General features: G+C 38.7%; 1 protein-coding gene across 6 annotated transcripts in view; it reads right to left on the bottom strand.

Annotated features, from left to right (window-relative positions):
* Positions 1-22,303, bottom strand: part of PCGF5 (polycomb group ring finger 5) — a 65,648-nt gene that overhangs the window by 15,894 nt on the left and 27,451 nt on the right. For 3 of the 6 annotated variants that reach the window (XM_030453039.1, XM_030453036.1, XM_030453040.1), the window contains exons 2-6: positions 18,891-19,199; positions 8,262-8,358; positions 4,332-4,387; positions 4,150-4,209; positions 175-323 (exon numbers count right to left, since the gene is read on the bottom strand). In XM_030453039.1, the coding sequence (XP_030308899.1) occupies positions 175-323; positions 4,150-4,209; positions 4,332-4,387; positions 8,262-8,358; positions 18,891-19,002 (474 nt within the window). In that variant the 5' untranslated portion in view covers positions 19,003-19,199. Of the gene's footprint in view, positions 1-174; positions 324-4,149; positions 4,210-4,331; positions 4,388-8,261; positions 8,359-18,890; positions 19,425-19,660; positions 19,801-22,303 lie in introns of those variants that run through there. The other 3 variants (XM_030453037.1, XM_030453038.1, XM_008502013.2) reach the window with 3 other exon arrangements.

The raw sequence follows: 22,303 nt of genomic DNA, 5'->3' as shown, positions 1-22,303 counted from the left end.
ATATTTTTTCAAATTTCCAAGACACATTGAAATGCCAAAATCAAGTTGACTAAGACTGGAAATGAAGACAGGGACCACATTAATGTTTACTGTTAATGGTTATAAAATGATTTGGTTCTTATAAGATGATATTCTGCCAAAAATAACACCACACAGATGATCTTTACCACTCACTTTGACTACATTATCTCCTGACTGCCCATTGTTGCGTAAACAGTCAAGGCAGATAGCAATCTGTGGGTCACTCCTGTGATAGTCTTTATCTTCTTCATTTTCATCACACTCCTCATCTACTTTGGGTTTATCAGCTTTTGGGCTTTCATCTGTAAATTAGAAAGATTATATTATTTGAGTGTAGAATAGTTAAAAGTCTCAGTAGCAACAAACACGTATTTAAAGTAATACTCATTTTTCAAGATTATATTTTTCTTCAAACTAAATTTATAAAATTTTTATTCAGTGCATTCTTAAACTGATGAATTTACAACTCTCTGAAAATAAAGTTTTACCAGTGAAATTTCAATGCAAGCAACAAATTTCTATGTGACCAAATATAATTATGCTGCTGGCCCACTAATGGTTATGGCTGTTTACTCCTGCTTGTGCAAAGTGATTAAAACCCTCCAACTGCACATGCATCAAGATCACTCAATCACCTACACCTAGTCTATGGTATTGCAGTTCACTACCAAAAGATATTTCTTTTAAACAAACAGTGGGGTAACTAATCCTTACACTTGCATATCAAAATAACATAGGTAAGCCATTCATATTGATTGTCTGCTGCAACAACCTGAAATGTTGTGGACATCTGAAATGTTACTTCATGAATAAACAAAGGAGAGATAAAACTTAACTTTCATCCAATTTTGACTTGGTCTAAGCAATTAATTGTAAAATCTCCAGGTGTGTCTCTCCCAAAGAATTTTAGAACTAAATAGCCACATGCTTACTAGTTCTCCTTTGAAAACAGAATTATAAGAAAAGAAGAATGGTTCCCCTATTTTTTGCCAGAATACATATCCTACATAACCATGCATATACCATGTTATCACTCTTCACTGATGCAGTTACATGTTCTATGGATCCTGGTTTAAAAATCTAACTCTTTGGAAAAGGTTCTATCTCCTACAGTTTCCAAAGGTTCAGCGTTGTTGAACCATCAAATGCTAAGGCTAGGAACTAACATCTAGATTAGGCTGCAATGTTTGTAAATAATAAGCATACAATGAGCCATAATATGGAGTAATTTTTACAGATTAGTAATCAGTACACTATACAATACACTATACAATATACACTGTACAATACACTAATACATTAATTTTTTTTCTGTATGCCAAGCATATATTGTGATTTGAAACACAGGCTGCTCTCTGTTGTCATAAAACATTATCACAAGTAGCTTGCACAGGCTACTTTTGCCTTTCCTGAAAAACTTTCAGATCATATCCTGCTTTTTTCCTATACTTACCACAAATTTCAAGTCACTTAGAAGAGTTAAGATGAGAAGACAGAATGAACACTTTATCAAATATCAAGTTTCTAGACTCAGTAATTGGTTCATTTTGTTCCATTTACATATTCAATATAAGTTTAAAGCTACATTCATTACTTTTCTTTCTTACAATTTTGAAGTATTTATAATTATAAAAGATTTGTCTGTAAGTGCCTACTAGTTACTGACTCTTAGCTGATTCTCTGTCATATATGTTCCCATTAGCTTTCTGTGAACAGAATTTAAAGTATCAAACACAAGATTTTTTAATTTTTTTTTTTTTGTGAAAGTCCCAGAAGCACACTCTTTCAACCAAGAAGGTGCAGTCTACCTGTCACAAGCATTGTTCAAGGAATCTGACAGTGATTCACAGATTTCTTTGGCAATGCAAAAACATCCACCACTGCCAACAGTTATCATACTAAGTAATGGAGGAAGATTTTGCTTTGCAGTTTGAAAAGTCTTGAAAGACAAACCAACTACAGAACTATGAAAATTTAGCAAATTTTCAATTATATAATCATTACAGAAATAGGTAAATACATGAAAAAGCTTGTGTATTTCAAGGTACTCTGATAGAAATTCAAATGCTTCTTCAATGGCACTAGACAAGCTAGCAAAAAATCTTTGCAGATATTAGAATTAATTATGCTTGTATAGGAATCCTCCAGAAATCAGTCTGATGGTCCATTAGAGTCATACTATTAAAGTTCAATATGATGGAAGTTTAAAAAAAAAAAATAATCCAATCTCACCAAAATGAACTGCGTTCTTCACGTCAGCAGTGTCAAGTCGAGAACAGGAAGAAGACGGGAAAACCAAACCAACACCTCACCCACTTTCGCCCCTCTTTCTTTTAAGGATGAGGTTTTAAAAATCTTGCAAACCCTGGAAATTGCTTATTTCCTGTGCTTTTCTCAGACATAAGTCTGAGTTTCTCAGTCAACATAAAGCTGATCACCATACAGTGAGTCACTGTAAAGCTGTTTGCCGGTCCAGAGAGGAGAGGACCAATGAAGGTTTTTCTCTCCACCACAGTATGCTTCCTACCATCATCCATCAATTCTCTCTAATAACCACTCTGCTAGTGGAGACACCAATGCTTGAGATAGGCTTTAATGTTTGGGTTTCTTTTCTTCTGCTAGGTGAAAATTCTAAGTCCTGAGATTTTTTACAGATCTATCCATGATGTTAAGTTTGGGAACTGCGTTGTGACGTGTGTAAAGGACATAACAGACTTCTACACAAGATAAACAGTGATCGCAGGGCATGGTATGGGCACTCGAAATGGTCTCTACTACCTAAAATTATTCTCAATAAATAATTTATTCTCAGGCAACATTCTAAATGCTTGATTACTGCAGAACATAGTTTAAATACTTATAGTTTTTAGATGTCACAACTCAATTAGATGTCACAACTTTCAACTAGTTAGTAGAACCAAATTTTCATAGCCTGAGGATAAAGCCACTAACAGAACTGGAACATTTGTAGCTACTTAAAAGTACATTTTGAGAGTTAGAATAAAACAATCCTATCACTCATTATACTTAGTCACTGATCTCCATTAGGCTTACAATTACATTATGGGAAGACGGTAAGAACCAGAAGAATAATTTGGGTAAAAGAAAGTCACATTCTACACATTTGCAAATTCTATGTTTGTTTTTTATCTGTATATCAGAAAATTGCTTTCTACACAGTCAGAAAGTGTCTATATTTCCTAGAAAAATGTCTAAGTATTTTAAAAACTGACTACACTACACCACACCACACTGTAACAGTAAGTTGTAGTAAACTCATGCAATTCCATCTAAACTGTCCTGCAGTTCTTAATTATGTAACAGAGAAAAGAACTTTATCATTTATTGAGGATGCCAAATGCAAATCAACAAAACTAGCGAGGAAGAAAATGAGATGCTATGGAGCTGAAATAAAGATATTATAAATATATGAGTGCAGAAGAGTATTATAAGACATCTACTTAACAGTGACCCCTTAGTAAACATAGCTATTTCTTTAGCTTAGCAAAGCCTTTCAAAAATTCTTAAAAATGTCCAAATCTAATGGGCTATGGTGTCAAAGCCTTAGTGTCAAATGAATGGTGCACAAAACCAGTGTGATGAAGTCCTCACTTACTAGTTCAATACTGAGTTCTTAAAGTTCATGGATCAAATATGACAAAAAGGAAACATAAAGAAATAGCATTTTGGAACCTAGATTATACAGTTGTTTAGTGTGTATAGAAAAATATTACTACTTGCCATAACTAACTCCTGACAATCTATTACTTAAAAGCTGGTCAAATTCAGTAACAGAAAATAATCAGTAAAAAACCTCAAGTAGTTCTGTATCTTGCTGTATTAAGAAAATCAGTAATGCAAGTGGGAAATCTCCGGAGTTTTTAAAGTGAGATCTTAGTGAAATGCAAGCAAGTAGCAAGGCAGCCAGTGTTTGTAAAACAACTGCTTAAGAGATTATCAGCAGTACCCCAAGGCCCAGACTACATTTAAGTAGATTTGTTACTGGAGTTTATTATCTTTGACTTCAGTAGCAACAACCTGCTTGAACGTGCAACAATGTGTTTGAAGAAACAGGGCTTAAAAAGCAATGTAACTTAACAGATGAAAGAGGAAAGAAAGAGCCATCACCTTGTCCATTTTCTTGAGGTTTGTTTTTCTTCCAAAATTCGATCTCTCGCTGCAGTTCCTCTAGTTAACATCAAAGAACAGTAATGTGAATTTTTAACTCAATATTATGGGTACTTCATTAGAAACAGCCATATTCCCTCCATCAACCCAAACAGATACTCAAAAGCAAACAAAAAACTTACGTTCTCGAAGTCCAGGCACCAGTTTAAATATAATTTCTTCTAAGGTGTTATCCAGCCTTCCAAAGAGAAAATATAAATTTCACATTAACTAGAAACTAGCTTTTAAAATAGTTTTAGCTTTTAAATAACAAAAACTTTTTAATAGTAAAATTAACTGCATGTTTCTTGTATGTAATATCTCCTGCAAAAAACAATTGATTTTAGCCTGAGACAACATGCATTAAAGTTTATCTCAACTACCTGTTCAATTGATTAGTTTTCAAAGTAAAAAAGGAATTTATTCTTAATGAGTAATGACAAATTAAATGGAAAAGAAAAAAATATTACACTGTAAAGTTTTCATTGTTCAATTTGTGCAATGCAAACAATTGTGCTACTAAAACGAACAAACTGGAAAAGTAGTATCCAATTTTAAGGTCCTGGTCATGAGTAATATGCATGAAAATTATAAATTCTATTATCATATTAAGTGCTCAAGTGCTCTGGTAATGAGGCTGTTATGAAAAACTGTATTCCCCACTCATTACAGCATAGACAAGGCAGTCTTGGCAGGACAAAGAAGACCACTGAGCATCCATGCTGCTCTGGCTAGACAATTTGCAGTACCCAACATAATTAATTTAAACCATTTAAATCTCCCCTGAGTTTGCCTACCAGACAACCTTATGCAGCACAGGCATGTCCCCTGATATCCTGATATAAGTGCCAGAAATAGCTATTGCAGTCCTTTCCAGAGGACACAGAGCATTTATCTTGGGTGCTGAAGTTAAAATATTTTTCTTCCTTTTTATTTGAGTTTTACCTACTCTCCTATCCATTTAATTTATCATCTTCTTTCTAGTTCCTGTCTCTTACTGTTCAGTTTCCTCTGTATCTCATGCTGTTTTCTTTTCCTTTCTCCCCTTTTCCCTCTATTTCTTTTCTTGTGAACAGTAACTCCTATGATCCACAGCCTAAACAAAAACCCATGCCAAACCAAAACTACTAAGTAATAAAGCCAGAGAAATTAAGTACCTTGAGATTCAGTAAAGAGCTACACTACAAATACTGCCTTCGTTATATTAATTGCCTTATTTTCTCTTCGTAATAGTGATCTCTCTCTATATATATATTTGCATATATACATATATATATATACAAACATGTATGTGTATCTGTTATTAATAATACTCTATAGGTGTCTTACAAAGCATATGACTCCTTCTCTATCTTTTTTTTCACTAGAACAGCAGCAAAGTAGAAAGAAAACTGAATGACTTTACTGTTGAGGAATGACATTTAATAGATAACAATGATCTTCTTGTAATAAATACATGAGCATTCCAGGTTCTTTTCTCTACAGAATTTGCATTTGCAATTGAAAGTTTACAATTAGACAATGACACAATCATCTTGTTCTAAGATTAGGGTCCTGTGGTATTCATCAGTCCACGGAAACAGCTATACCATAAGAATATTTGTTTCAGCTACAGTCAAAATCCATTTTTAATTGCATCTTCTTCAGCAACTGAGAAAGACCTTCCCTAAAATAAAGAAATGAAGAGAGTATTCTTTCACTGGTTTCCTTCCCACAGAAGGAAACCAAAATCATAGGATGTCTTAACACTTAGCTTCTGTTAGAAGACAATATATTTTACCTTTTCAAATGATTTTCCAAGCCTCTCCTAGCAGTATCTAATGCAACTATATGATACTGCTTTCCATGAAGTTTCCCCAGGAGAGATTTGGGAACTTGGGAACCTGTCCTGGAAATCTCACTGATTTCACATTGTAAGAAAGTTTCAGTCTTCATAACTTACTCATTAAGAAGTAAAACTTCAGAAGAGAAAATTCAAAGCCCCACTATTGAGGATGGTATAACACATGATGTTTTTCCCACATTTATTTTCAAGAATTCCCACTTAGCACTTTTTCATTCATCTTCAGTGGCTCAAAGCAAAAGTAATTAGTAATGCTAACACAGCAAAACCCCCAGTATACTTAGCAAATTTATGATGCCAGTAGCAAGAACTGGCTTCATATTCCAGTCAATTACTTTATTTTCTTTTTAAAACTAAACAAAAAGAGGTATTTGAGCCTTGAAATACTTTTCAGTACTTGAAAAAATGCAGAAAAAAACCCCACATCTGTTCTTTAAGTACAAGGAAGTTACAGGGAAAAAACCCAGAAAATTATAAAGAGACTCAATTTCACATGCATCTTTGTGATGTGCATCTTTATGATCACTCTAACAAAAGATTTGTATATCTGCAGTTTGCATCAAACCTATTCCAAAATGAAACCACTTGACATAACTCCAGAGTTGGTCTAAGTCATTTAATATACTTGCTGTTGATACTGAAACAAGAAAATTACTGTTTCAGAAAGACTTCTTTCCAACTCCACATTTTCTAGCCTCCAAACCAGAACATCCAGACAGAAGAACCAAGTATTTATGTGAGCTTAATATAGTTCCTTTTTTCACCTCTTCTATAATGAGCTATAAGTTCACAACTACTCTCAGATAATTGCTAATTATCTGAAGTGAAGCAAAGACTCAGGAAAACTTGCATCCAAAGAGGCACGCTACCAAGAACAGAAGAAGCCTGCCTTCATGGTATAACCAACACACACCCTATTGAACACTGAGGATGCAGAATTCTGCTAAATCAGGAAAGGGAATTATAAAATGTAATACTCTAGGTACCCAGATTTTGATTTTAGAGCCCAATGCTCAATTTCAGACTCACGCTTACAGTCACAACAGAACCTAAAGTCTGCCAACTAAACAATACATCTAAAAAACTCACATAGTTATGAAGTTACTCAGAACTGAGTTTACAAAGTAGTTTATGAAGTTTATCTCAAAGATCTCAGTTAAAAAATGCTATCTAGAGTGTTCGACGTCATTACTCAGAAAATTAATGCATTCTTGAGCAACGATGGGCCTGGACTCTGCAGCCAGAGTATAAGAAATATATTAAGTTATATTAAGTTATGCAGGCAACATCCAAAAAAGATAATTCCATTACACTGCTCATGTGCTCTTCTGAATATGAGTTTAGCAAATGCTTAAAACTGTTCCTTAAAGTACAAGCAGCAAGCTACTAGCTATTTGCAGTTTGCTGGCAAATACACCCAAAGACTCTAAAAGAAGTTTCAGGAAATAATTGCAGAGAAAATAGCTCTTCCCACATTTCTGGCTTACAGTCAAAGCTTTTCTCACCCTTTTATTATTTCCTGCTTAAAGCATACTATACTAAACATTTACTAGATGTTTCAGAAAATGCATTTTCCAGCTTCTATGAAATGGTCCTGTCAGAATTAAAGAAATATTTCTAAAATGCTTTTGTTTCCCACTTATTAGTAGTCTTATGAACTCTGCATACTGTCTTCTATTATGGCTGACACAGTGCTTCAGACTGACATCAGGAGATCATGGTAAACATCTGCAGAAACCCTTTTAGCCCTATTCTTCAGAAAACATTCAGATGATAAAGACTTCAGCTAAACACCCTTTAGAGCTGCTGAATTTAACCTCTCTCACCTATCCTCCTGGTATATAACTGAAGCATGGGAATTGCTATGCACACACAAAACACTCAAAAATCTAAGCAAAATATGATAAACTGTAGCAAACACAATCACATTAGGAAATAATACCAACTAGAGTAAATTCTAGAACATTTATTTTAATTTGTACAGTATACCCAGTCTTTTTATGTCTTTCTGTTATCCTTCCCCCTTTCTGGAAAAAAAAACCCAAACAAACAAAAAAAACCCAAAAAGATTCTTCACAATTTATTGGGGAATGAGAAATTGAGAAAATCTTTGGCCAAGAGCAGCTAAATATGTATTATTCCAGGATACAGACATGAAGACTTTTAAACATTTTTTTTGTTCTTTCATTTCAGGAGATGTTGCAAATGTTGTTGTACAATGGCATCTTACCTTAACATTTCTAGTGGATTGGTCTCATGCACTTGGTTGCCACACCTGGGACAATCATTGCTATCTTCAAAGTGTTGAACAATACAAGTCTTACAAACTGAGGGATAGAAGAAAACAAAACAAAACAAAAAAAACCCCAAGTTAGACTAGAATGTAAATAATATTGCTTAAACATAATGATACCACTGAACAACTACTACTACTACTTCATGCATCAAACAGTATTATTTTAAAGCAAATACCTAGAATGTATCTTATCCTCTTCTCTTTCCTCACAGCCATAGCTAGTTCTGCTCTGCCAGACACAGCAGCACTGAATTCATCAGAACAGGTTAGACAACTGCTGCTTTAGATTATGTTGTATTTTTACTACTTACAATTCTCCCCTCATAGAACACATACCATGTAACACATGTAAAGAGAAGGTTCTGAGGAAGTGCATGCTAGGGCAGCAGAGCCAATCATCATTCCAGAATATTTGGAAATGACTTATGCACATATATTTTCTTTCCTACAGTGTTACTGAAAAATGCAAGTACTGCTGTAAATACTTAAAATAGAAAAGTTCACAGAAATTGTACACAGGCTTGAAGAGACAATGCTTTCATTTTGACATCGCACCTTCAAAAGCAATGACAGAACTTACAGCAAGCTTTTAATACTTGAATCTTAAAATGAAAAATCAGTATTATGGACCATGGCAAGCACAAACAAACCCAAAGCAACAACAATGGGAATATAAAATCCAGTAAACTGAAATTAAACTAAAGAAGGTGCTACACTACTGTTGCTTCCAAATGTTTAATTGCAGACGGTAGATTTAGCTGCCATTAATATGAAAATGGAACACAAAGTGATGAGAATATGCCTGCTGCTACTACTGCATTACAACATCATGGATGGATGGAAATAAACTTATCCTCTCGTTTATTACTTCACCTAAGCTGAAATGAGAACTGCAAATTCATCAGCAAATGGACTAAAAAAATAAATGGGCTCCTGCAACTGCAACATGTTTTCTGCTGAAACACTGTAATTCCTTTCATCAACTACCTAAAGTAATAAGAATACCTCTAAAACAAGCTAGTAAATGCTAATTATGTGACAACTGTTAAGTGATCTTGAAATGCCTTTAACAATTGTCACCTCACAAGTGAAGTCTGTGCTTATCTTTGCCTTGGTATGCTCAGAAGAGTTACTGCATGTCAGCTGATGCTGATAATATGTACACATTAAACATTTATGTAGGTGTTTTTTCAAAGGACTTTAAAACACTAACATATGGACATTAATTTCATAGCTTTGGTTGAAATGACAATGAACTTTTCCCTTTCAGTCTGACAGGCAGGCTTCAGAACTTGCTGGCTGGCTCTTGGCGCTCTGCCCAGGCAAAACAGCTCTAGTGGTGCTGGATGCAGGGCAGGCTTCAGCTGATCTGGTAAAATGAGCTCAAGAAGGCCTCAAGTCCTGCCAAACAAGGCCAACATGTGAGGTGGAGTGCTGTCCTCTGCACACAGGGACTGCAAAGCAGCTGAGACAAAGGGGTATTGTAAAGTAATATGTAATAACAAAAAAGCTCTCTCTCCCCTGTAGCTAGATAAGATGATGCATGCTTGATACCCTCAGGTCAGTAAGTGTCACAAGTGAGTCTTAGTCACATGAAGAAGCAGCATCACATTTCCAAAGTTATACTTTTGGAACAAATATTTCAGTCAGCTATAATGCTCAGTAAAAATGTACTAAGGAACAAATAGAAACCCTTAAGGTATCCATACCTGAAATACTTGCAAGCAACCCCTAACACTATTCAAGTGCACAGACAGAATTAGAATAGCTGGCTGAACAACCTAATATAATATTCTCAAAAATCTTGCTTATCTTCAGATCCTCATTCATGTACCTTTAGTTTCTCAAGCCCTACAAGTAGTCCTGAAGACAGTCCAAAAAATGGCTCAAGATAAATCATGAGCATGTCATATTATTTGAAATTTTTTAAAAAATCAAACAGCCAATAACACTAATAATATGAAATCCCGATACAGTATTCAAGAGAAAGCTGGGAGGAAGTGAGCTTTTCTTTCTGAAATAGATCATCCTAGTAACACATAATTCATTATCTTGTTCTTCTGAAGAAGTAAAAAATGAGCCACTCACAAAAATGCCTTACTCTAAACATATGGCAGGAAAACCAAAACAGAAGACTACATTGTAGTGTAACGAGGCAAACAGGTGCCCCTAATTGCCAGGGAGTGAGCATGAGCTTGTGTCAAGCCCACCAGTGCCCAATTAGGGTGGGCCCCCACTGCGCAATAAAAGGTGAGGCCTGAGACACAGGCGAGGCTCACTCCTAAGCTAGCCAGCAGAGAGATCAGTCACTCTCAGAGCAACAGCACCGATCCAGGCTAGTCAACCCTGTGGGCTATAGGCTTGGAGCACTGTTCGTGAGTCTCTGCTGGAACACCTGATTGGACCTTGAAGAGCCGTACCCTAAAAGAGGTTCGTCTTGCTACACTACGTGCCAGTCAGTCTCATCTCTGTGCCTGGCAAGATCACGGAGCAGATCGTCTTGAAGGCTCTGCTAAGGCAAGCAGATAACAAAGGGGTGATTGTTGACAGCCAACATGGTTTCATTAAGGGCAAATCTTGCCTGACTGATGTGGTGGCCTTTTATGATGTGGTCACAGCCTGAGGTGGACAAGGGCAGAGCAACAGATGTCATCTGCCTGGACCTCTGCAAAGCATTTGACACTGTCCCACATAACATTCTGGTCTCTAAACTGGAACAATGGATGGAACACTCACTGGATAAAGAACTGGCTGGATGGTTGCACCCAAAGTGTTGTGATCAGTGGCTCAGTGTCCTAATGGAGATGTGTGATGCGTGGTGTTCCTCAAGGGTCAGTACTGGGACCAGTGCTGTTTAACATCTTTGTTGGCCATATGGACAGTAGAATTGAATGCACCTTCAGCAAGTTTGCAGATGACACCAAACTGTGTGGTGAAGTCAACACACTGGAGGAAAGAGATGCCATCCAGGGGGACCTTGACAGCCTTGGACTTTGGCAGGCTCAAGAAGTGAGCTTGTGCAAACCACATGAAGTTCAATAAAGCCAAGAGTTCTGCACCTGAGACGAGGTAATCCCATGCAAGAATATAGGCTGGGAGGAGAAAGGATTGAGACCAGCCCTGAGGAGAAGGACTCGGGGGTGATGGTGGACCAGAAGCTGAACATGAGCCAACAATGTGCACTAGCAGCCCAGAAAGCCAACCAGATCCTGGGCTGCATCAAAAGCACAGACAGAAGGGTAAGGGAGGTGATTCTCCCCCTAGGCTGCTCTTGTGAGACCCCACCTGGGGTACTGTGTCCAGTTCTGGAGTCCCCAGCATAAGGGCATAGAGATCCTGGAATGTGTCCAGAGGAGAGCCACTAAAATGATCAGAGGGTTGGAGCACCTCCCTTCTAAAGACAGGCTAAAGAAGTTGGGGTTGTTCAGTCCGGAGAAAAGGAGGCTCTGAGGTGACCTTATAGCAACCTTCCAATCAATATCTGAAGGGGGCCTACAAGAAAGCTGGGGTAGGGCTTTTTACAAAGGTATTTAGTGAAAAAACAAGGGGAAATTATTTCAAACTTAAAGATTTAGGTTAGACATTAGAAATTTGAGGGTGGTCAGACACTGGTACAGGTTGCCCAAGGAAGCTGTGGCTGCCCCCTCCTTGGAAGTGTTCAAGGCCAGGCTGGATGGGGCCTTGAGCTACCTGGTCTAGTGGGACGTGTCCCTGCCCATGCAGGGGGGGTTGGAATTAGATGATCTTTAAGGTCCCTTCCAACACCAGCCATTCTATGATTCTACATTCCGACCAAGCTTCCCAAGGAGTCTGTGAAATGTGCTACTGCCAGCTGAAGTCTTCAACTGAAACACCAGATATCTCATAATCCTAGTATCTACCTCATGATGAAGATGGAGGTGCTACACTACTTCTGTTAGGAGAAAGTGTATGTACAGATTAGTTGCTAATAATGACAATACTGATGAGAATCACAATGTTAAGAAATCATCTACTATCTCAGAAATTCCATTTGGAGAATCTTGACTTAAACAGTGTGGGGGAAAAAAGTCTGAGGAGTGAGTATGATGATGAAATTATGAAGTCTCACAGAGATGGGAATAGCAGCCATATGGAAATTAAGCTGAAAGTTGCTGAGTTTAGTAACATAAGACCATTTCTGACTTGACTTCACAGAAACTGAGCTTAGGGTTAAATCTTTTTCAATGGAGAACTACAAATGAGGTGGAGTTCCTCTTCTGCTAACTTCTACAGAAAAGGAAGGGTTGGTTGTTATTTTTTTAAGCCTCCTGTTTGACAGAAACAGTAGAATCTCAATGAAGTCAGTTTTTCTAGTCAGAGACCAATTTTAAATGATTAATAAAGAACAAAAAATGGTATAAGCATGATCAGTATAAGGTAATATTAATTTTGGAATTGATAAGACTCTTTGGAGACTCAAAGAGGATTAGCACAAAAATTCTTCAAAATGATCAATGTGGCTTTGTATCAATCCTTTTTTTTTTCTGTGAGCAATTATTACTAGCCTCCTTCAGAGAAAGTTTCTGGTTTTTGACAAAATTATGTGTGAAATTCTTTGACAATTCATTGGTTCTTGGGATCTCTGCTTCATTCATGCCAGACGTTCTCAGAGTCTATGATGAGATGACATTGACTTGACTGCTTTGAAAAGACTCACTGATTTCTCTTGTAAAGATATTTTAAACTTTGCTTTGATAGCCTTTTTGTTTTGCAAACTAAAGACAAATAACACCTATCTGAGCTATAGCTTTCATTTACACCTAGAAGAAATTTGAAATTACTACTATACAGAAGAACTCTATGCACAGGCTAGACAGCTACATTTAAAGTCAGATGATTTACACACCCACTCCTACCCTCCTGCTAAAACCTCCCAAATATTAACCACTCAAACATAAAGCCTGCTAATATCCACACTCATGAAACTTGAAGAAATATTTATAACTCAAACTGAACTATGGAAAGTAACTGATTCCTAGGTCTGAATATATTTATGTGCTGTCTTCCTGAATTTTTTTGAGAGAAGATGGTACCCCTGGAGGCCATTCGTGGTCCATCAAAGACACTAATGATTAATGAACAGGTTAATCTTCAGTGTGAGAGAGGTCCTCAAGTAGGATATAAACAGTCAAAAGATCATAAGGAACCAGTATCTTAAGCTAATCCTACATGGATGCATTCCTTACCCCAGCAAACATACAGATGTCGATCAAGACTTTTTGCAGCCAGCTCAGATCAGGAGGTCATCTTACACCAAGAAAAAAAAACAAACCTTGGAATTGTAAATCAATACTTCAGTAATCTAGAACAACTTCTGGTTTTTCTCATGTAAAGCTATGGTACTACTTGCCTGTCAAAACTACATGGGATTTACTGATAACAATGTAAAAGTCAAAAATATACAAAAATTCTAGCACTCAATAATAATGAACTGATAGGTGATACTCCTAGTAGGAGTAGGATCATCAACCTATTATCTTCAGGTATGATAGGTGTAATTACTCCATTCTTCTCATTATAAAACACTGAACATTTTTCAAAGCCTACCAGTTTGAATTTTCAGTGACTGGTATGAAGTCTAAGTCTAAGGTAAAAAGGATAAGGAATAGCCTAACTGAAATGTACACAGCTTGCAGACTTTTCAGGTATGTGCCAGTGAAATGATGACCTGAATTTCATGTTGTACTATGACACTTCTGATGAACCAAAACAAAATCTAAACTCACATAGGTTGATTGTCTACAGCTGATAAAAATACTTGTGTTGCATATGCTAACTGGCTGAGAACCATAACATAATTCACAATGCTACACTTTCCAATATAGAAATATCTGGTTCGCACAATCCTTCAGATCTTTGTAACCAGCTGAAAAATGCAGATAATAGTGTCACAACTGTGCTGTATGTCATCTTATGTAAAGAAGAAATTGCACTTGTTATGCATAGCTATACACATATTGTTCAACTAGAAGACTCTTCCTAGGTTAGCTTTTTAAATGTTGATTAACAAGGTACCTAAATAAAACTTTGTATTGCATTTGTTAAACAGAATATGCTATGAGAGAACATTCATTAGTTAATTGTGGGACAAATCCCTTGTCAGTACACAACCTTTGAATTCCTTCAAGGATCTCCTCTTAGCTAATCACTCTGACCCAGTGAGGAAAGGAGGCCCACAGGATAAGCACAGCCAGTGAAACACCAAACCCATCTCAGTGATGGCATAGAGATGTAACAAGCCCTTTGGTATGTTTAATGAAGTATTTAATGGGCTACCTTAAACCTGCTTTAAAAGTACTTACTTTTAGGAAAGTGTCTCCATAAGAGTAGGATAGGAAACTTTTTAAGATACTTAACCACCCTTCTCAAAACCTGCACATGTTGATTACTGTTGATTACAATTACCAGACATGGCCAGACCAAATTTCCTTCTGTTAAAAGGGAGAGATAATGTCAGTATGTAGGGATCAAGAAAGGCTTTTTGGGTTGAAACATTCTATTTCAAAATCACACCTCTCCATTAACCCTTAAGTCCTCCTACATGCCATTGACTGAAGCTTCTGCAGGAGAAAGAACACAAAAGCATACCTGCTTTCTGAGGGAAGGAAGTTTTGCTGCAGTAAAGTTCTGGTGGGATCTCCTGATGAGACTGCAAGTTTTAGCAAGATTTGAAAAACACTCTGGTTGCAAGATTATTGGTTTGATATTGAAAATTACATGTCTGGTCATTTTCTTTCATGGAAGGCAATTTCTGAAAGTTTCTAGACTGCACTGACTGACAGTTTCTTAAGGCAAATACTAGAGAGTAACTAGGAGTAATGACTACTTAATCTGCTGTTCATAAACTGGTGATGAAAACAGCCACAGATGGCAGAGTGCCTCGCAGTGACCGCATGATGAATGAGTTCAGTATCTCCAGCAAGGATACAAAGCTAAACAGCAGAGTTAGGATTCTGAACTTCAGGAGATGGGACTTGAATTTTGTTTTAAAATGCCAGATTTTGCAAGGAGGCTACAGTTAGAAAATAAGGTACTCAGAAAAGCTCTTAGTTTTTTTTGAAGAGAAGCTATTTACACCTCAAGAGCTACAGGGAATTCCACCAGAAGAGCTTCTTAGCACACAAGCTTCCCAAGTAATATGAAAAATATCTTTATGGGCAGAGTCTGATCCCTGCTCACACTAGCATGATTTGGGAAGGAGAGCAATGACCAGCAGCCAGGAAGCAGCAGATTAAGGCCTAGAAAGAAAAGCTGGATATATTCAAATCTATAGGCTGAGTACAATTCACCAACCTGAGAGCTTATAAACATAATCATGGTGATTATGGGAGGTGCCCAATGACTGGAAAAAGGGTAGTGAGTTATGCCCACCTTTAAGAGAGATGGAAAGGACCCAGGAGAGTATAGCTAAACAGTCTACCCTAACTCCTTGGAAAGATGGCAGGTCACATCATGTCCCTTGAAAACAGTTTTCAACGACATGAGGGACAGAAATGTAATCAGGAATAGACAATATCAATTTACCAAAAGCAAATCATAGTTGAGGCTCAAGGTGATCTAATTACAGTCAAGACCATTTGAATAGCAGTTACAGGTGTGAGGGAGTCCAGCTCTGCTTGTTATTAGCAAATAGTATTACAAGGAGCAATGGTCACAAGTAGTTGTTACATAGGACATACAGAAAACTTCTTCACTACATAAATAGCACAGCACTGGAAATTGTTATTGAGAGAGGCTGGGAGACCTGTTGCTTGGAAATTCACAATTCAGCTACATAGAGCCATGGCTTAACCTAGTATAGTGTTGGCAATTAACCTGCCTCATGCACAAAGCTGGCCTAGACAGCCTCCAAATATCCCTTCCAAATAACATTTCTATGATTGTGAGTCGGGCAAGCGGGGGAAGAGACAGATATTTTTTTTGGACATTAAGAATATTCCTGAGTAAAGTTTATTTTCCAGGTTTTGTAAGCACAGACTGTATAAAACAAAGGAGTGACTCAGAATTCAGACTATGGGGTGCACTCTTTATCTTATATCTAGACTCTTTCAATGAGTTTGCACTGATGATACCCAAGATGCATTTATTCTTCCTAGTAAACAGTGGAGTCGCCTTTCCAATATTTCCAAAAACTCACACATTTCTCAGATCAGAACTTTACTTCTTAATATTTTAAAGCAAACACAGAAGAGGTGAATAAACCACTGTTTTTGTAATTAATAAGCACTAGTTTCTCTGTGATCACTGGAGAACATCTGTGTCAATGCATGCTTTTCATCTTATTCAGAATAATACGTTGCACTTCTGGTATCTAATGAATTTATGCTGCTTCTTAAACCATTAATATCTGCAGATTTTAATCATTTGTGCAACACTGTTTTGAATTACAGCAATTAGTATTACAAGACAAATATCAAAGGACAGTTAGAATAATTATATTTTGTTGTAAATATTTAAATATGACCGAAGAACCATACATGCATTCTAAAAAAAGTTTAAGTGATTTCTGAAAGCAAAAGGGCAAAACACTTCAGAGTATCTTCCTGAATTCTGCCAAACCACCTTTTCCTCTACAGACACAAGACTTCCATATCAAGTTTTCTGTTCTCCTTTCCACAGAATCATAGAATTGGCTGGGTTGGAAGGGACCTCAGAGATCATCGAGTCCAACCCTTTTACCACCGTTGCGGTTGCTAGACCATGGCACTGAGTGCCACATCCAGTCTCTTTTTAAATATCTCCAGGGATGGAGAATCCACTACTTCCCTGGGCAGCCCATTCCAATGCTTGATCACCCTCTCTGTAAAGAAATTCTTTCTAGTATCTAACCTAAATTTCCCCTGGCACAACTTAAGACCATGCCCTCTTGTCTTGTTGAAAGTCGTCTGGCAAAATAGACCAACCCCCACCTGGTTACAACCTCCTTTCAGGTAGTTGTAGAGAGCTTCATATTTTGGCAACTGAGCTTTGCTTTCAAGAAAAAACACCTTATTCCTGCAGTTCTACTTAATGAACCAAACATACAGCAGCATTTCTGTGAGGAGACCTGTGCATCTGTGTGTAAGCTCAAGAAAAATCACACGTGCTAATCTAGAGACTAGGCAGTAACAGAGCTGTCTCAGTGAGAAGCACAAAGTCTACAAATGAAAAAAAAAGAAACAGATGTTGCTGAGAAATTATTGTTTTGTAATTGGAGCAAAAGTAAATAAACAAATTATCTAAACAAAAATATACCATAATAAAACCAATTTTTTTACTAAGTCTGAGCTGATTTCTGATGCAATAATTTCCCTTCACCCCAACCTTTTGAAAAGTTACCATAAAAAAATTAACTAATGCTGGAATTTTCCAGATTTTTCTTTCAGCAAAAGATAATCTAATTAATAGCTAATATACCTCTTCCGCTTCTATTTCAAATTCCTATAAGGACACTTTGCTTAGCTTCTCCTGAACATAAATCCCTTTACCAAGTAACCCAAACCAGAAGAATAATACCAAAACACACTTCATAATCCCTAGCTGATACTAGACTTGGAAAAAGTTTAGTTTTTTGCAAAAACTAATCTAAAACTAATATTGTTATAACGGTAAACTTTGTACTGTGAACAACATATAGGAATGCTTCAATTCTCTATGCACTTGATGTAGTAGGGACATAACACCATAATTTAAAAACTAACAGTGAAGACAGTAATAACTGCAAGAACAACACCATGCAGGAATGACAGGAAAGGCTAAGACCAGCCTTTTAACTGATATTTATTAAAGGTTTTAAGATGGAAAATATACCAGAAAACACACAGTTCCCCTTCTTTTAGAGGAATTCGAATTTTATTTTGAAAGACACCAAATTTTCAAGCAAACTATTATCTGTTCAGGAATGAATATTAAAAATAAAGCATGTAATTAATTTAGCTTGTAGCAGTAAGATGACTGAGTTTGACAGGCCCATTCATACATTTAGTATAATTCATACACAACCTTTTAGAAGTATTAAGAGCATAAGACACCCTGTATAAGATGTCTCTTTCCTGAGACAGAGTCACTAAGAGATCTGCTCTCTAAATAAGTATTTTGCCAGCTTTCAAGCATTTCTGTGCCCAAGGAACACATCACAGAGAGACATGAGCCAGTACTGACCAAACTGGTGTATCCATCATGCATGCTGCCAACAGACACATTTGCTTGAGTTTCAAACACAGAGTTATATTATGAAAATACCACACCTGACCCCTAATGATTTTCCTTGATCATCCGTGCCGTAGTGTTACGCGTTTAGTGCTACAGCCAGCGCAATCACCACTAGTTTGGGGAAAGGAAAAGAGGTGACTATACTCTGCAACGTATTAAGCAGAGTCCATGTGCCCTCAAGACGAGCCAGATGACAGACCAGTGCCCAGGAAACCCCACCAGACACTGTGTAGCATTTCACATAGCACTTCATATTGAAACAAAAACCGGCACAGAGATCATATTAAACGTGTAACACTTCAAAGGAATGTCACTTGTGATGGAGAGAGTATTTTGCAAAGTTGTACTTACAGGTATGGAGGCACTCGGTTACTGTAGTTGGCTTGATGAGATAGCCTTTACAGATATAGCAGGTGATATGAGGATTGAAATCTTTCACCAAGTGCTTCCTCTGAGTAGCCATTCGTGGGGCAGCAATGCTGGCAGAATGCTCAGGGCCAGAGGAGCAATTCTGAGAAGCGTCGATGCCCACGGTTCACAAGAGCTGTGACGCTGCTCTGTGCAACTGGACTTCTCCAGGCATTTGCTCTTAATTCTGGAGGTCTCACAGGGCCACGGGTCGTAACTCCAGTTCCTGTGCCAGGCGAGTCATTTTCCTACCTGTAACGTACGTGCAAAGAGAGAGGTGTGTGAACCCGGCAGCACAGTGACCATACCCCGGGGGACGAGAGTCGCCATCAACTTGGCCGGGGCACCCGGGCTGCTATTGACATCACGGCAGCTGCGCTCCCGGCTCTCGGCCGCCGCGGTCCGAGGCCGCGCTTCTGCTCCCGCCACGCTGCGGCCGCCGACGGGACAATCAGCCCGGGGCGGCGGTGACAGGTGCAGGGGCCGCTGCCCTGCCCCAGCGGGCGCCCGGCTGCCCGCCCGGCACTGCCCCGCCAAGGCGCGCCGGGCTCCGCAGGCCTCGGGTGGGCCCCCGCGGGGAGGAGCCCTCCCCAGCCCCGCGCAGCCCGCGGCAGCAAAGAGCGGCGGGCGGGGCAGCTCGCCGGCTGCCGGGCTCTCTTCCCCCGCTCGCCCGACTCACGTCCCTCCCTCTCCCCCCCCCCACCCACCCGTACCTGCGGCGCCTTCAGACCCCGCTTCGGCCCCTGCTGTACCTGGCGCAGCCCAGCGGCCTCGGGCAGACGGCCGCCCAGCGAAAGAGAAAGGGAAACGCCGTGCGCTTCCCGCCCCCGCCGAGCCCTCCCTCCTTCCCTCCTCGACAGGCTGCCTCGGCCGGTCCCGGGGCGGGCGGGATGGGCGCGCAGGCGCTGCTCCCCGCCGAGCCCTGCTGTGCCGCGGCCCGCAGCGCCTCTCCGGGGCGGAAGATGCCGGGAGCCCTGAGAGGCCCCGCCGGCCGGAGGTGAGGGGGCCGCCGGGCACAGGTAAGCAGAGGAGCGGCCGCAGCGCATCCCGCGTCCCCAGCCTGCTGCCTGCTGCGCGACACTCGCCCCACTGCGGCCCTTGCACCGGTTACTGAAAATGAACTTCAGCTTCTGCTCGCGGAAGAGTGAAACTTTTCCTATTTTTCCAGCCTGAAGCGGAAACACTGAACCACTGGACTAAGTCAGGACCAAATCCGGTGAACGGTTAAACGTGTTATACGTGTGCTTCCCTCTGACAGGGACCACACAGCCCCAGAGTGATAAGGAACGAGTGGAAGCAGTCTCTTAAATGCACCCTATTACCAGGAAATTATCCATAAAACTAAAGGTGCCTTAATTGAATTCCTCGACTGCACTATTTCTGGGAAATCTGCACTCCTTTTAACGTTGCTAACAAATACAAGGAAGCGTTTCCTAGATTAGCTGCAATGCCATCACAATCCCTGTGAGTTTGCTAGGTCTTTGCAGTTCCATTCTGCATTTGAAATACTCATTTTGCTTAGGCCCTCCAGTGCAGTCTCCCTTTCATCCTTGGCCTTTAATAGCTTAGGCCTGCTCCTCCCATCCAATTCTTACTTCTGCAATAATCAGTCTCCAGTAGACCTCCATTTACATCAATTCAATTGCCAGGCTGAGTCAGGTGCATTAAGAACTGTTAGAATTAAAGTTACAGTGCACTGGTGAATGCATGATAAACCTAACATAGAGAATTCAACAGAATGTGCATAATTTTTCCTGGTAAAATGTTCATCTTGTGCAAGATTATTTCTCCACAGCATGAACAAAAGTTTTTAAAACTAAAAACCTTTTGAAACCACATGTGGTATACTTTAACAAAAAGTTGTTTTGATGATTTTGGCCTTCTATTGTTAACCATTGTTTGCACAATTATACCATAAAACACACACTGCTAAGTAAAAATTAGAGGATGCTGACCTCTAACAGAGAAAGTAGACAACATGGACTATTTATATATCTCATAGGAATATTTTTATTAGTAGCCACATTCTTTCAGAATGAGTGTAAATGGCACTGCTTGAATGCAGGCTAAGCATGATACTGCGTTATTAAACTTATATACATGCATTGAAAACAAGCAACTGCTGAAACTCTCCTGGCTTTTTTTAAATGACCGTGTCTTGTAAGATTTCTATTAAAATAAACTGGATTCTAAGTGATATTTCAAAGCCTAGTTTATCAAATGTCCCTGTTGAAATTTTTTTTCTGAACGCATTTATTAGCTATGTTCGTGTTTACATGATAATGGATACAAAATGCTCTATTCAAGCACATTAAAAATTGTTACATCATTTATTATGCTGGGTTGCTCATACCATAATAATTGCACAGCAGCTGTGACAGTTGCAAAGATAAACATCTTGTATAGATTCCCACAAACCATGCTGAAGTCCCTTTTTTAAGAACTACCAGTCCCATGCCATGTGACTGTGTACATGACAAATCCTTGCCTCATCTCTGCACAATGTAGGACCCGGGGCCTGCCATACCAAACAGTATTTATGAGGTGTTAAGTACCCTTTACTCTCACCAAATATGATGAAAGTTGGTGCCTTTCAAGACCACAACATACAGAACAGATGGGAGGCAGTGCAGAAGGACCTCTTCCTTCATTCTTAGAAGAAAATAGCATAATGAAGAACCTTAAAAACTTAATCTTACTCCATACAAGGGGAAAGCAAATTATGCTAGTAAATGCTTATGATATCCTTATAATTTCAAAGGTAGTTAATTCCTAACATTGCATACAACATGTTCATTTTAAAATATAGAGCCATATAAGTGATATGGGCATTTTAATCTTGTAGCTGTTAAAAGGTTACAGGAATAGTGTTTGAATCAAATAAAATAGTTCTCAGAAAAACAGAATTAAAAAAAACCCACAACCTGAGCTAGTCCCAGTAAATATATGTCAGCAAGAGTAAACATGGTATTATAGAGAAGATGATTATAGCTCTCAACTCAGTGATGAAAATACATCTTGAAGAACTACTGGGACACATCTCAACTGGGAAAACAATGAAAAAAATCCCCACTTTTCTTAATAGATACTGTGGAACAATCTGAATGAATTTAGAGGGAAGCCACAATACTGAGTCTGAATACTGAGCCTCTAGACATCTGATGGAAATGCCATTTTATGACTTCTGAAAACTTGAAAGCTTCACAGATCGCTTAGGTTAGAAGACACCTCCTGAGATCATCAAGTCTAACCCCTCTGCTCAAGCAGGGTCAGCTAGAGCAGGTTATCCAGGACTGTGTCCAGTGGGGTTTTAAATGTACCCATAGATGGGACTACCCCACCTCAATGGCACATCA

The sequence above is a fragment of the Calypte anna genome, chromosome 6 (assembly GCF_003957555.1).
Source record: "Calypte anna isolate BGI_N300 chromosome 6, bCalAnn1_v1.p, whole genome shotgun sequence".
NCBI lineage: Eukaryota > Metazoa > Chordata > Aves > Apodiformes > Trochilidae > Calypte > Calypte anna.
The sequence above is the reverse complement of the archived record's forward strand: the minus strand, read 5'-3'. Positions and strand labels throughout refer to the sequence as shown.